General features: G+C 39.2%; 1 protein-coding gene across 4 annotated transcripts in view; it reads right to left on the bottom strand.

Moving 5' to 3' along the window:
* LOC117412451 (connector enhancer of kinase suppressor of ras 2-like) overlaps positions 1-15,971 on the bottom strand; it is a 111,447-nt gene that overhangs the window by 74,222 nt on the left and 21,254 nt on the right. For all 4 annotated transcript variants that reach the window (XM_058989293.1, XM_058989294.1, XM_058989295.1 and 1 more), the window contains exon 2: positions 9,400-9,563. In XM_058989293.1, coding sequence (XP_058845276.1) covers positions 9,400-9,563 — 164 coding nt within the window. The remainder of the gene's footprint in view (positions 1-9,399; positions 9,564-15,971) is intronic.

The following is a 15,971-nucleotide window of genomic DNA, read 5'->3' as shown; positions in this document are numbered from 1 at the left end:
TGTTTTTTGGTCGCTACTGTATACATTCTTGGTCATAAATAAAATAATAAAAAAAAGATAAAAACATTTGCTCCAGTAACAGCTGCTATGATGGGTGGTTTTTCAGGCTTCCACAAACCGGTTTAAGAAGGTGGTAGTGATGGACTGTATAAATCTCATAGGAATGGCTGTCTGTATAGGTTTTGGGATGTGTTCGGTTGGGCTGGATTCCGGATTGTTCAGGTCACAACAGAAGAGCTGACAGAGATATTCATTGTCTCTGGCTCCTACTCTGTGTTCAGCTAGAGCTCAGTGCAGACTCTCTCGTCTGGCTGTGCCGACAAGGGCTGCTGTTTGCAACACAGCGATTAGTCATGTCAGCGCCTCTGCTGGAATGACGTCATGCTCTCACATGATCCAGCTCTGAAACGCTCCATGCAAATCCATAAAAGATTTGTTAATGGCCATCATGAACCACAGAAGCAATCAGAATTACATCCTGGGCCTGAAGATGAGCGTGCAAGAGAAGCATTCCACTTCAAGGGAGTCTTTAGTGTGGGGTGGTTAAATTATGAATCTGACCACTTTTACATGAATCTGACCTTTTACAGATTTTGTTACTGCAGTTCACAACATACTATAGCAATGTTTATATATAATTCCCATTCTATGCGATTCTTGATATCGACAAACAAGAATATTAAGAAATGATGAGGCCTAAAGCCTAGATCCAACCTGAATCTCCCTACAAGCTGTCCTTGTACAATGGTAGACAAAATGAGAAAGAGAAGAAAACAAAGTACATGAAGCCAATCTGTTCCCCCTCGCATTGGAAAACACCTGAAGTATTAGTGCCACAAGCACCGAGGTCACCTTTATAATTAAGCCCCTGTAACAGAAGAATCGACCCGTCTCCTGCCATCTCACTGGCACTCACATGCGTCAGCTGGCATTGAGCTGAGTGCCGGGAGATAAATCTTTCAGCAGTGCAGCTGCCATTTAACCCATTGCTGATCCCAAGAAGCACGGAGGATCGGTACAGACAAGGCAGTTCAATTCGAATGTTTTCCTCATAAATTGCTGCCTCACACACTACGTGCAGAGAGAGAATGCAGCAAATTCAAGCTCTTCATCTGCAAAGTGTAGTTTAACTAATTGATTGTGAAATGTGTTTTTAATGGAACAACATGGAAACATTATATGTCTGCTCTGAGCTGAATACAGCAGAATCTAGTGTTGTTATAGTCAGGTTAGTCTATATATTTTGAAAATAATGTGTCCGACTATTAGTGGCACACAATCAGGTTTCTAAAAATGATAGACATCAATAGGGCAATGGAAGTTTAACTTTCCATCTAGACCTCAGTACTGGGAGTTGATGGTACGACTGTACACCACTATCAACCAACCCTTCTTGAGAGCTTCTGATGTCTCTTTTGGCCACCTGCTGGGCAACAGATACACTGCATCTGCTTTCCACATTAGTTCTGCCCTCCAAATGCACAATAAACATATTATAGCTACTCTAAACAATATCATACATCACGCAGAAAATCCAATGAGCTTCTTTCTTGATGAAGGGCCTGATTCAGGTCATGACAGATGTGAGCAGACAGCTCAGGGAATGGTTTTCAATCTGGAAATTGTATTTAATGACTAGGCCACACTACTTCCCAATCTTCAGGCTCTAACCACAATGCCACATGCCTCCTAGTACCTCAGCTCTAGGCCACACCGTCTCTTAGTAGTGCCAACATTTTAAGTAGGTTCATAGCCATTAACCTAGTCCAGTTCCTGAATCATAGCCACTAAGTCCTTAGCCCTAAACACCAGTCTTGCTGTCTTGAAACAGACAGTGATGGGTTGGTGTTAGAATTCTATAGTACAGACTGCAGCTACTGTTGCTCATCTCAAACTTGCTGCGCTGCCCAGCTCCCCATGTTTCAGCTCAGAGTGTTTAATTTGTATCTGAAAGGCCGTCTTCAGAAGACCACAGAAAAACACACAACTACTTCATCCTTAACAGCCCCTTAATGGAAAAACCACTTCAGGCCTCCATTCGCAACCAGATGGCCACAATTCTGTGTCTAGTCTGACAATCAATTACTCAGAGATTGCAAAGCTGCCGTTCATCACTGCCTGGGTGAAACCTCACAAAAGGCTCCTCTCCGCTCCGTTCCACGCTGACCAATCAATACTCCATCTGCAGAGCGCTGTCAATTATTTTGGACTTCTCTCGCACACTGTCACTTTCAGCCCCTTGTTCGCTGCTGTTTTTTTTTTTTTTTATCACAATTACAAACCAGGGAGGAAGCCATTACTTTGACAATATTTAAACAGTCCTATGAAAACTGATACACCCCGTCCTCTGACACCAAAAGATGTCTGTGCAGTTTCATACTAACGTTATAGCTCTGAAGACAGGAAAGCTCAACCAAGATACCCAGATGTATAGGATGCAGACTCATCATGGGAAACATCTGTTAAATAAAATAGGGACATCATCATACGGCAGTGCTATGGGAACCAGGTGACATTTGCGTAGTATAAAGACCTTGGCCAGTTAGCTAGTGTGAAATTGACTGCTAAATGGGTTGAAGCAGAGATTTATCAGGGGGTTTTACAGAGGGGTGTAATAGTGGACTTTGGCTTGTTCGCTTCTGTATCTCAGTCTGCATCTGGAAAATCAATGCCCACTGTTATTGTCATGCATCTTTAAGAACAGCGGCAAAGGTCCCAGAAGACTACTGATTGCTCCATGTGGAAGCTGCTGGCTGCAGAGTATTGTGATGTCAGTTTGATAATCAATATACACGATTACCCAAACACTGAGTACAGGTACTGGTAGTGAACTGTATCAACCAGTAGGCTGGGTGTTACATGGGATACCTTTTTGTATCACTTTTTTTAAAAGCATCCACTTCCTAATAAAGTGTCATTTCCAAGGCAGCTATATAACCTCACCCACAGCAGCATTGACGTTTTAGAAAATCTACTTTAAGAATGACAATTAATTGTAAACAATATGACAACACCCAAGATGGTGCAAGCAAATGGCTTTTGGTGATTCCATTTTCTCATGGTCCAAGACACTACATGCACAACTGCTCCCAGTGCCCCCACCAGCCATTCACTGCTGCTGCCAAGCACTCTACTTGGCTACAGTGTATTATGTTCATGGGCGCTGGCTCCACATTGATCAAAGCCAGGAAGGTTGAATCTAAAGCCAGTGAGGTTAATTGGTATTTGCAAGGAATGCATTTCAATATTAAGCTGGTGAAAAAATGGATTGCTGTACTGGAGAAGGGTTGAGGGATTGTTACATCAAGTCGGTGAGAGAGAGAAAGAGACTAACCCAGCATCCCCCTCCTTTCCTACCCTCACTAACTTAATTTACACTTCAAAAGGACCTTTAATAAAAGGGTCCCTAACCGCATGAAATGCGATTTGCTTTTCTCAGCCTTGTTTGTTATTGCTGTTGCGGTGTGAAACAACAGAGGATTGTGCTGCTGCAGTCCCATTAGCAGGCTGAGAGGCAGCGAAGGAGAGAGGAAGTGCTTTTGAAGCCGACCTGGAGGGAAATGGAGACAGGAGAGAGCAGATGTGTGAGAAAGAGATCTCTTAAGGATAGGACCAGGATTTCCAAGAGACCGGACCCGTGTTAGAAAGGCAGTAGGGTCTGCTAACTAGGCTAACAGTGGCAGAGAGGCTGAGTGGAACAAGTGATAGACTAGTAAACTGATAGTGGAGAGGTGTTCAGAAAGGACCAGAGGCTGACTCTACAGGCTACTCATGATTTCCCTGGAACAGGCAGCAAAACTACAGACCTAATATTGTACTGTAACCTTCTCATGCTGAGCACACACGCTGGTTCTAATTTGCAGAAAAGAGGCAAAATGGAACAAAAGACCATCTTGTAACACTGTCTGGTTTAATTATATAAAAAATATAGTATACTGCAGTGTTTTTGGATGGTACTGTAATATTTGTTTTTGTTTTTTGTTAAAATGTACACTAAAATATAATTAATTGGATTCTATATATATTCTTGAATATGTTACTGGGTACTCTTATTTATCAGAAAGCAACCCTTATAGACTGTTCAGCTTCTTATCCTGGAAACACCAATAACACTGCTATTTTCAACACTGACTATTTAAATATATATATATATATATATATATATACAGTGCCTTGCATAAGTATTCACCCCCCTTGGACTTTTCCACATTTTGTAGTGTTACAACCTGGAATTAAAATAGATTTAATTGGGATTTTTACCATTTGATTTACACAACATACTTAACAATTTGAAGGTGAAAAATATTTTTTATTGTGACACAAAAGTTAATAAAACAAAAAAAAAACACATTTGTTGGTTGCATAAGTATTCACCCCCCCTGAGTCAATACTTGGTAGAAGCACCATTGGCAGCAATTACAGCTGTGAGTCTTTTTGGGTGAGTCTCTACCAGCTTTGCACATCTGGATCCTGCAATTTTTGCCCATTCTTCTTGGCAAAATTGCTCAAGCTCTGTCAAGTTGGATGGGGACCGTTGGTGAACAGCAATTTTCAAGTCTTGCCACAGATTCTCAATCAGATTGAGGTCTGGGCTTTTACTGGGCCATTCGAAGACATTCAGGTTCTTGTTTTTAAACCACTCCAGTGTAGCTTTGGCTGTGTGTTTAGGGTCATTGTCCTGCTGGAAGGTGAACCTCCGCCCCAGTCCCAGGTCTCTTGCAGACTGAAACAGGTTTTCCTCTAGAATTTCCCTGTATTTGGTTTCATCCATCTTGCCCTCAGTCCTGACCAGTTTCCCAGTCCCTGCCGATGAAAAGCATCCCCATAACATGATGCTGCCACCACCATGCTTCACCGTGGGGATGGTGTTCTCAGGGTGATGAGCAGTGTTGGCTTTGCGCCACACATAGTGTTTTGCGCTAAGGCCAAAAAGTTCAATTTTGGTCTCATCAGACCAGAGAACCTTTTTCCACATGTTTGCTGTGTCTCCCACATGCCTTTTGGCAAAATCCAAACAGGATTTGATATGGGTTTTTTTCAGCAATGGCTTTCTTCTCGCCACTCTTCCATAAAGCCCAGCCTTGTGGAGCGTCCGGGTTATAGTTGTCCCATGGATGGTTTCTCCCATCTCAGCTGTGGATCTCTCCAGCTCCTTCAGAGTTACCATTGGCCTCTTGGTTGCTTCTCTGACTAATGCCCTCCTTACCTGGTCACTGAGTTTTGGTGGACAGCCTTCTCTAGGCAGAGTCACGGTTGTGCCATATTCTTTCCATTTTTTAATAATGGATTTAACGGTGCTCCGGGGGATGTTCAAAGTTTGGGATATTTTTTTATAACCCAACCCTGATTGGTGCTTCTCCAGAACTTTATCCCGGACTTGTTTTGATAGCTCCTTGGTCTTCATGATGCTGTTTGTTTAGATATGCTCTCTAACAAACTCTGGGGCCTTCCAGAAACAGGTGTATTTAATCTGAGATCATGTGACACTTTAATTGCACACAGGTGGACTCCATTCAACTAATTATGTGACTTCTGAAGGCAATTGGTTGCACCAGGGCTTATTTAGGGGTGTCACAGCAAAGGGGTTGAATACTTATGCAATCAAGACATTTCAGTTTTTTATTTGTAAATAATTTTGAAAAATATGTAGATTTTTTCCCCCACTTCGACATTATGAACTATTTTGTGTAGATCAGTGACAAAAAATCCTAATTAAATCAATTTTAATTCCAGGTTGTAACACTACAAAATGTGGAAAAGTCCAAGGGGGGTGAATACTTATGCAAGGCACTGTATATATATATATATATATATATATATATATATATATATATATATATATATATATATATATATATATATGGGCCTGTCCCTTGAACTGGTAGATACATTTAACTGATATGCACATAATGTTAAAAACTAAAAGAGAATGCACAAATGCACAAAATTATTCACTTCAGTATCTAGGACATTGTTGAACAAATCCCTATTAATAGATTGCAAGTGTTCATTTTGAAAATCAACACCTGCACAGAACAGAGATCTAGCTAAAAGGCTGATAGTCAGAAATGTCCTTATTATTAATGTGCATCACTCTCTATACTTCATCTATTCCATTGGTCATTAATAGAAGCAGTCTGACCTTGTTGGCCCACAGAATGGTACTGTATGGTCTAATCCAAATGAATATGGTACTTTAAGGTTTATTAAGGGTTAATTATAAATAGTTTCAATATTTCATCCAAACAAATACTGTGAATTAGTTACTTATTATTTTTCAGTTTCAAAATATAATCTACATGGGTAACAAATAAATACAGCTACGTTTTAAATCTGCCTTAACTACAAAATAAACAGATATTTACAGACCTGTATCAGAAGAGAAAGCAGTTACCAGTTTGTGCAGCCGGTGTCACAGCCTAATGCTCACCCCCGGCTAACTTTCACCCCTGTGAATTTGAGCCAAGGCTAATTCTCACCATTTGGCTGTGATACCGACAGAAAGTGACAGAAGAAAAAATACTTGTCTGTTCCATCTGCAGGCATGGGTAAAAATCAAGCCATTTTAACATTGTAATGCTACGTCCTTATTTTGAGTTTCGTTTGCTGTAGCCTACAGTTGTGTCTAATGCATTATTACAGTGTTTTGTGTACAGCAGGCATTTACTGGCCAATGGTGGAATGGTGAACTTGACTGGCCGAGGATGTTTCCAGTTTTGGGGGATTTTTGTGAGTAGTTCTTCATATTATCTTGATTCATTTTGGAGTTTGCACTCTCGTTCAATAATATAAAATGTATTATTCTGTACTATTAATGGTTTGCATCAGTGAAATACTAAAGTGCAACAGTTATGCAAGCTCATTTTTATATTTCAATTCTGTGTGTGCATTTTATTTCAATGTAAAAAAAAAATCTGTTTGGAATTCAAATTGTAAATAATTGTTTTTGTTACCTTGGTTTGCATCAATAATTTTGCTTTTACCAGGCTTATATAGTATTAAGCATTTTACAATGCTTTTATAATAAATTATTTTTTTGCAACCTTCAAGGTGATGCAAGAACAGTGGAAATATTCTTCTCTGGAAAAAAGCAGGAGCGTTTCACAGCTCTTACATCATACACAGCCTGCATGCTAGTATGAATTAAATATGGCCTTAGAACTGATCATACTTGCAAGTTGCTTATTAGCACAAATTATTATTATTATTATTATTATTATTATTATTATTATTAGTAGTAGTAGTAGTAGTAGTAGTAGTAGTAGTAGTAGTAGTAGTAGTAGTAGTAGTAGTAGTATTAATATCCAGTCTTTAATCTATCACTTGAACTGATTTAAAAGCCATTTGAAATGCCTCCTGTTTGTATTCCTTTAGCAAAATGTAACAAAACAAAAACTGATGTAAATTGGTACACTGTCAACACCCAGACTGCTCAGCGTGGCCTAGCAGAAACCGGTCTCTCCAAATTGCTTGGAAATCACCTAATGAGCAGTTAAAAGACTTTAAATAAGTAAACAAACATCCCTGTGACTATTTATTAGCAAACGATGCATAGAGGAGACAAAAAACATGCAGACTGTTAGCAACCAGTATCCTCCTATTTGTAAAAGCGAACAGCGATTTTTCAGATGGATTCATCAGCAGTCCCTATTTGACACTAGACCAGGGTGAGTTCTGCAGCCGAGTTTGCAGGAGCAGATGGAAATGCAGCATATGAAACGCTGTCAGTCTGAGTGAACTCACAGAGACAGCGACATGCTTGTTAGCACACAGCTGGCAGCATTCCCCCCCTCTGATGCTGCAAGGCTGCTGAGATTAGCAATGTGGAATAGGTTCAGGGGGTGATACAAGCACCCCTTAAACCAGTGAAACCCCCCACAGCAAAGCGCAATGCCGATAAGGTCTATGCTGAACATGTCAGTGTTATCAGTATATCAAAAACACTATTTGGAAAAAGTAGTCCTACACCTCTGGGCCTCCATATACCCAGAGTGTAACTCGTGCTAATGAATGTCCTTAGCAAGTTTCATTAAGATTGAATAAGCGGTTTTCTTCATATATGTCAAGATGTAACTGTAAAACACAGACAGATGGACGGGCAGACAGACAGGGAACCTCCATAGACCCCAGATACTGATATTCTCAATTGTTTATGCTGAAGAGCGTCTTTAGCATTACCCTCTACTGTGCTACAGACTTGATAAGTTTGCCCAGCCCCTTTAGATTCTAGTCAGGCAGAAGGAAATAAACAAACTAAACTTGCATTCAGCTTCAGGTCTAGTATCCATACACAGAAATAAACACTGCATGACAGATGTAAGTATATAATTATGCAAACTGATGAAAATGAATGAAAGACACAGTGAGTTAAACAGAAAGCGAGATACTCAAGTCAACTTCATGTCCGCTTCATTTAAGCGGGGATAGCAGAAATAATAGCTGCAGCCAGTTTACACATGAATCAGCATACAGTTTATAGACAAAAGGAGACCGGGAAAGAGAGAGGCATTCTCATCTCGGTAACCTCCCAGCTCAGTGATCTGACCACAGGATCATGCCTCTTCTTGAAGAAAGGAACTCAAAATAGTACTGCACTTAAATGTCACACATTACGCAAACCCAGAAAGAAAATCCCACATATGAAAAGTGGAATTGTTGACTGTAAAATTCAACCCGGCAAACATGAGATCCTTTATTGAATGTACTGTATGTGCGTCACTGACCGCTGACAGAAACTGCAGCAATAAAGGGATGATTGAGAATCGAGGATAATAAATCCTGATCAATCCTGAGTGTGCCACTGCAGGGTACACTAACTAATTAGTGCCGGGGTTTCCGGTTACACATGTAGTCAGTTTACAAGCCTGCCAGGAGGCTGCAGAGTAAACAGCTTGTTTTTCTAGACCTTGTATCTAGCTCCACTTCCAGAATCCATTCCAGAGAGCTGCACTTCACAATTCAATTGCTGCCTGTACTAGATATGCTGGCTCATGTCCTACATTTGTTGCACCACAGATTTCCTCTTTTCAGTAAGTAAGTAAGTTAGTAGACCCATGTAAAAACTTGATAACAATATATATTTTTTGCAAAAAAAGCATTACCCTAAACAAGATCAGTTTTACCTCAATGTTTAGATTCACCATTTAGTACCTTACAGGTTTAGATTTAGCTGAGTTTAATTTAATGGACCCAAAGGCGTACACCTCTTTGTACTTACTAAATGTAATCCTAGACAATTTTACTGGTATAAAAATCAAGCTGCTGCTTCCTGATTTTATTGTTTGAATCCTCTCAATGGCGTCTTTGCTCTTGCTTCAGCACAGGGCTCTATGACATTGTCATGCAGACCCAGGTACATGTGCCCCTGTGTATTCAGTAATGTGTGTGTAGGAGACTGACCAGTGCACAGAGCAGATCCACAGCCTCCAGAATGAGCTCCTGGTGCCCGATGCGGGTCACCCCCAGCTCCTCCAGCTCCTGGTGGGTGATGTGAAGGAGCTGCTCCCCATTGATCTTCTCCCGCTCGAAATTCTTAATGTACTGTTGAAGGCAGTCATCAAGTCCTGCAGAGGAGGAAAAAAAACACATTAAAATGAAACAGCTTGTATACAATGGTGTCCCATCATCACATAAGGCATTTTCTATATAGAGTCATTGATTTGTTACATTGAATAATGCTCTGTATAAATGAAACAGTTCCAGACTGTGATAAAATATACAATATTATTTAATACATTAAAACACACTTGTATTTCAATAACGCTTTATAAAAAAAGGGCCGTTGATTGATTGGTATGAAATATTTCATCAGTAAAAATTAGAAAGACAAAATATGTGCATAAAAAAAAAACTGAAATAAATTAAAATGACATCTTTACCAAGAAAACACCTATTGCAAAAAAACTATTGCAACCTTATTCAAGTAATGCACTTTATCCTCAGAGTGCCAGCCATAGTTTATCTCCTAATTCATCTGTCCAGGGTCCTGAAATTTGACGTCAATCTCTAGTCTACTAAATTAAATGTTCAACTGCTTTAATTTATTGCATGTTGTAGATAGAAAGGGAATACTAATGTTTAAAAGACGTGACCTCTACCATTTTACTATTTGGTTTTACAGGTATCATTTCAAATAGTATTACAAAAATAAAAATAGAAACAAAAAGTGTAAAACCACCACTGACCTCCAACCTGCTGCATAAACCACAAAACCACACCCAAAAACACTCAACACGTATGGAACAATCCATCTACATAAAAAGTAATGAGCGTCAAAGGTAATTTTAATTATACTGTGATTAAACTGAGAGAGAGAGAGAGAGAGAGAGAGAGAGAGAGAGAGAGAGAGAGAGAGAGAGAGAGAGAGAGTAGTAGGTTGGGCTTTGAAAAATAACATTGTCACATACTTTCAATGGAATGAGGGAGGCTGTTCAGTCTGAAAGGCAGATTTAGAGAACCATTTTAATAATGCAATGCGGGAGTAACAGAGCCCAGTACTGCTCAGAATTATTGCAAACACCATAAAGTAATAAAATTACATCTGAAGACACTTAGGGGTTAACATTCAAACAACACAACTCCTCATTTTTTGAAAAATCAGAAAAACACATTTTCAGGTCATTGCTTTGACTGTGTGTGTGTGTGTGTGTGCGTGTGTGTGTCTGTGTGTGTGTGTCTGTGTGAAAGTAGACTAGACAATGTGAGAAGGAACAGCCAGCCTTGTGGTACACCCCTCTCCCTGAGAGCCTGGCTCTCCATTGCTACCCAGGAGTTTATCCAAAAGCATGACCCTGAGGCATCATGCCTGCGTGCTTTCAGCTACCAACTAGTGCAGCATAACAAGATTACTTTACCCAGTGAGTAATTAGCACTGGACCACTGTACCTATTAACCAGTTCAGCAGAAACTGTGTTTTAGCTTATTTTATTCTTGTTTTCATTCTTGAGTTGAAAAATGCAGTAAGTGAATATATACAGCAACTATGTGGTTAAGCTGCAGTTGCAATAACTCCAATTTATCTGGTCACTATACATAGAATATCTATATACAGTGCCTTGCAAAAGTATTCAGACCCCTGACCAATTCTCTCATATTACTGAATTACAAATGGTACATTGAAATTTCGTTCTGTTTGATATTTTATTTTAAAACTCTGAAACTCAAAATCAATATTGTAAGGTGACATTGGTTTTATGTTGGGAAATATTTTTAAGAAAAATAAAAAACTGAAATATCTTGCATATCTTGCACATTTTGTCCAGGTGCCTGTGCGTGTGTCTTGATAATGGCACATTTGTCAAGTATTTTAGATTAATATTAATGACAATCTTATGATTGCATTTTAAAAGTTATGACTACTCCCAGTGAAGCATCTTTTATTGTAGCTAAACAGAAATAGATTTTCATCGAGGTGCCCTTGACCTTTTTTTTGAAGGCTCTTGGAACTCTGGTATAAACAATCAGCACCTTGGACAGTTCCACTTTGTATATTCTACAAAAGAAAACACAATTATTCTTAATCATCTACTGATCTAGCAGCAGATCAAAGTCCAAAAAGGGTTAGTTCCCCTTTCTAGTGCCAGAATTACTTTTCGTTGGTGCTGTATATATGTAAGAGTAATTTAGGACTCATCGAGTGTTAAGACAGACTTTGATTGAATAGCGTCACAGAACAAAGAACTAACATGTGCTGTATTTTTTGCTTGAATCCAGTGGTGCTAAAAAAATAGGATGTCAACTGACTGGCTCTCCTTGTCTCAGTATTTTCAAATGCAGATTCAAACCCAGGAGTTATTTAGTCCTTAGTTTCAAACCCAAACCCTGAATACTATAGAGCACAGTGTCTCAGCGGTGGCTATGAGTAGAGTGGGATATATATTAGAATGCAAACCTAGCTCTGTCTTCCACACAGCTGTGGGACTCGCAGTAATGGGGGATGTCTGCTGGAATGAATCAGCCGACTGGAACCCCCTTACTGGAGGCAGATAGAAGTGGAGACGTGCTTAAAATCCCAACTACCCACCCGCGGGACAGCTCGGCACACTGTTTTCATGCACTGGCACGTCAATCTCCCAACCTCCTCTCTAATTGGGACCATCGTGGGGGGGGGGGATGACATTATTCTAGCTGGGGTTTGCTGGGGGTGGGGGCTGGTGGGGTTTCCCTTGAAAATATTTCAGACAGTGAGACAGAAATATGAGTCACACAAGCTATTTCTATATTTTCACATTAGTGGTGTTCAGCTTTATAACATAATGGAGTTCTTAACGTTGTTTTCATATTGGATGCATTATTAACAATTGTAAGTCAATGTAAAAGTGTTATATATATATATATATATATATATATATAGGTGGTCTTTCTATACAGGTGATTTAACATGGGTCATTTTCACTAATGTACAAAAAATGTTCCCAATGTATGTATATTTTTCACAATATGTAAAAAATGTTAATAATAAAAAAGCCTAGTTAAACAAACAAACAAAAACAAAAAACACTTGTTATAAACTAGACTAAGCAATTACTATACAATGTTTTATTTAACAACAAAAATGTTAATAAGATAAGATGCACTGTAAAATAAATAAGGTAATAAGATGTCATTTTGAGTAATCCATAATTTCTTATACGTTTGTGTTATAAGATTGTATTTATCTCAGATCTGCAGGGTTTTTTTGTGCTGTGCTAGTATTTACTGATTTAAAAAAAAGATTTGTATTTTTCTCCTATTTATTAGAACACCCAACATTGCCTTTCCCAGGATTGAACTCTGCATTTAAATTTGTAAACAAATGTTCATATGTGCTCTTTACAGAGGGGTGTGAAGGCCTGAAAAACATGACTGGTGTATTCTTGAAAAGTTTGAACCATCCCTTTATAAAACCTAATTTATGAACCAACAGCAGTAAATAAATGGTAGAAATTACTGTCAGACTGATTTATGCAAGTTGTACAGTCAAGCAACATTTATCCATTTCATGCACCACTCAACTGAACTGGCCATTTAACCAAACGCTGCTGCAAGCAACCAAGCTTTACAGAGTACGCTGTAAATAGGTCAGCCATTTAAATGAGGTGGAATCCCTTACTGAAAAGATTCTAAAATACCAAAGGGATGTCATTCTAATTACACTGAAGAAACCATTACATATTACCTCGTAGTACCCTAACTGAAAGAATTAATTTCAAGTAAGGAGTAATGAAATTATTCTCATGTTTTTTTTGTATTTTTTATTTAATGTGAGCAGAACTGTTATACAGCATGCAGAAATCCTGATACACTGTAGATTCAAACGGCACTGCAAGGCAGTTAGTGTTGTGACACGTTTTCAAATCTATATTTTTGTAGTTTTTCCCATTGACTAGATTTTGTTCTCTTCAAATTGTTAAGCTGCAACAGTAATGAAGCGTCTTGGGGAGGGACTCAATGCCAAAATTAAATTCAATAAGCAATCAGTTAATCAATCAGGGCTCCACATGAGGGGTGTTTCCCAAGCACCTCTTTATACTTATGATTTGTGTTTATTTTTCGGATTCTTCCACTGGTGTTCTGTGCTGTGGGGTCAAGGGGGATCCTCTTACAAAGGAAGTGATTGTGGAGAGGATTGTGCACTTAGAAAACAACAACAATTGGGGAGGTTCAAGTATTACATCATCAAGTATGGACTATTTTTAGATTGTCCAGACCCTCGTCATCAACCATCATCACAAGCCCCTCCCCGTGCTATTACATCACCACTTTAACCTCTCAACCCCCATCACAGGAGCATTTTTAAGAGTAATTCTACTTATTATTACATAGTAAGTACTGTACTAAATGATCAATACTGAAATAGTTTTTATCAATATTTTTATCACTGCCATTTTTTCTTTTCAAATTATTTTATCTTTTGATAGTCAGTCATGTCATCATAACAACGGCCCCAACCCCACACACGCACGCACACACACACACACACACACACACACACACACACACACAATAATGATATCTAAAACATTACAAGGACTTTGCCTGTGTCCTCATAAGGTAGGTTTTGTCAGACTTTCCTTGTGGAGACTTTTTTGACCCAGCAAGCACTATAAATCTGCACACACACACACACACACACACACACACACACACACACACACACATAATAGAATGTCTCCAGACAGTGTTGTCATACAGATCAGGTAAGAAAATGTTTTTTTAAAGCTAAAGTTTTCAAAACAGCTTTGCTAAATTTCTCCTCCCATATTCTGTTTCCAGGCTGTCCTTCTTACAAAATAATTAAACATTTGTTTGATTAAAGTGAGTATGAGTGAGTGTGAAATGGATTATCTGGTTACACTGATTGCACATAGATTGGTCATCAGTGGACAAGCTTTATTAACAATGCAGCTTCCAAGAATAATTAGAAATGGAAAAATATAAAGCTCATTCCTCATTTAAAATTCATTAAAACTATACATAGGATCTAATCAGGTCCCTTTTCCCCTGATTAATACTGGTCTTTTAGCAACCACAAAAAAGAGAACAAGACTAGATGAGGTAGCCCCACTGTGTGCTTCAAACCCTGTCCAAGTAGATGAAGCTGGTTTATTTTACACGGTAGTGTCTTTTATGGAATACAAAACTTAACTGGGAGACAATCCCACAGGGAAAACACTATGCTCATCCATGTCTCTTTCACTTCTCTGACAAACACTCAAACAAAAGAAAAAAACAAACAAGACACACTTCAAACGAGACATATTTCAGGACATTAAAATGACAACCCAGCCTTATCAAAAGAAAACCAAAACTTGAACACACTTCACTAATGCATTCTAACTGCTGCTGGAGTTCAGTTGGACCTCAGCTACAGTGCAATGTGTTTAAACTTCAGGCCAGTAACCTTCTATTTGAATTCACAGCATTTCGCTGCAGTTTAAAAGAGAAAAAAAAAATGATGAAGATAAGGTATCTCCTGTCCTGAATGCGCGCAGCTTAAACCAGCCAACATATCCTATATTCAATCTGTCATGGAGCCTAAGGTGGCAGATAGGAAGGTAGAATTACAGAGAGCCAGTGGCAGGATTGATAAACAGAAGATTTAAACCAACAGGCTGTGATTTAGGTCTCAGACCCTGAAGTATACTGGAGTTTCAAAGCAATAATAGGACCATCTAGTCACTGAAAATCCATTACCGGATTTAGCAATAGCAGTGCGATTGAAATGCAGTATAGCAGGACTGGCACATACCCAAGTGGTTGTATTTGAGAACCGCCCAAAGAAACTCACATACACTGACAGAAGAAGACAGGTACTCTAGTCCTCTTCCTCGCAAGAATTATATATCACATACAGAAGACATTTTCCTTCCCAGCTGTGATGAGTGCCAGTGCTAGGAGGCCTCATACACTTATCAATTCTCAATTCCGTTCATTGTGTTCGCTTGCCAAGGTGCGAAGGGCTTCAAGCAGAGGTGTAGAACAGCAAAACTAACCTCTCTGCCATTCTGAAAAGGCTTGCTAGCAAAGTCAAGTTAATAGCAGACCTCAGACTCTGTGTCTTTGGTCCTGTCACCGAGCAGCACTTCATCAACCCAATTCACGTTGCAATGCCCTTCGGTGAAATGAAGATCATTTCTGAGGGTAATCTCTCGTTCTACACGGAGGCTGCTATTGTGTTCACAGGATTTAAGCTGATGCGGGAAGTGTAACTGAGACAGCTGGGAGGCGTTTCAGCTTAGCCATTGATACTGTGAACCCTGCCCTTAGAGGTGGGGGTCCCCTTTGTAATAACAGTGAGCTCAAAATGCAGTTAAAACGCAGTGGCATTAAGAAATCGGTTTAGTTCTTTGATGTGGGCTGTATCATTTACTTTCTACAGTTTAACATGTTCCCTTTCTAAATGGCAAAGCAAGCTATCGGTGTGTCATTTTCTGAGCTCACCTAAAAAAAGGTTTTCTTATCAGGGCTGTAGTGTAGTCAGTAATATAATC

The sequence above is a fragment of the Acipenser ruthenus genome, chromosome 16 (assembly GCF_902713425.1).
Source record: "Acipenser ruthenus chromosome 16, fAciRut3.2 maternal haplotype, whole genome shotgun sequence".
Classification (NCBI taxonomy): domain Eukaryota; kingdom Metazoa; phylum Chordata; class Actinopteri; order Acipenseriformes; family Acipenseridae; genus Acipenser; species Acipenser ruthenus.
The sequence above is the reverse complement of the archived record's forward strand: the minus strand, read 5'-3'. Positions and strand labels throughout refer to the sequence as shown.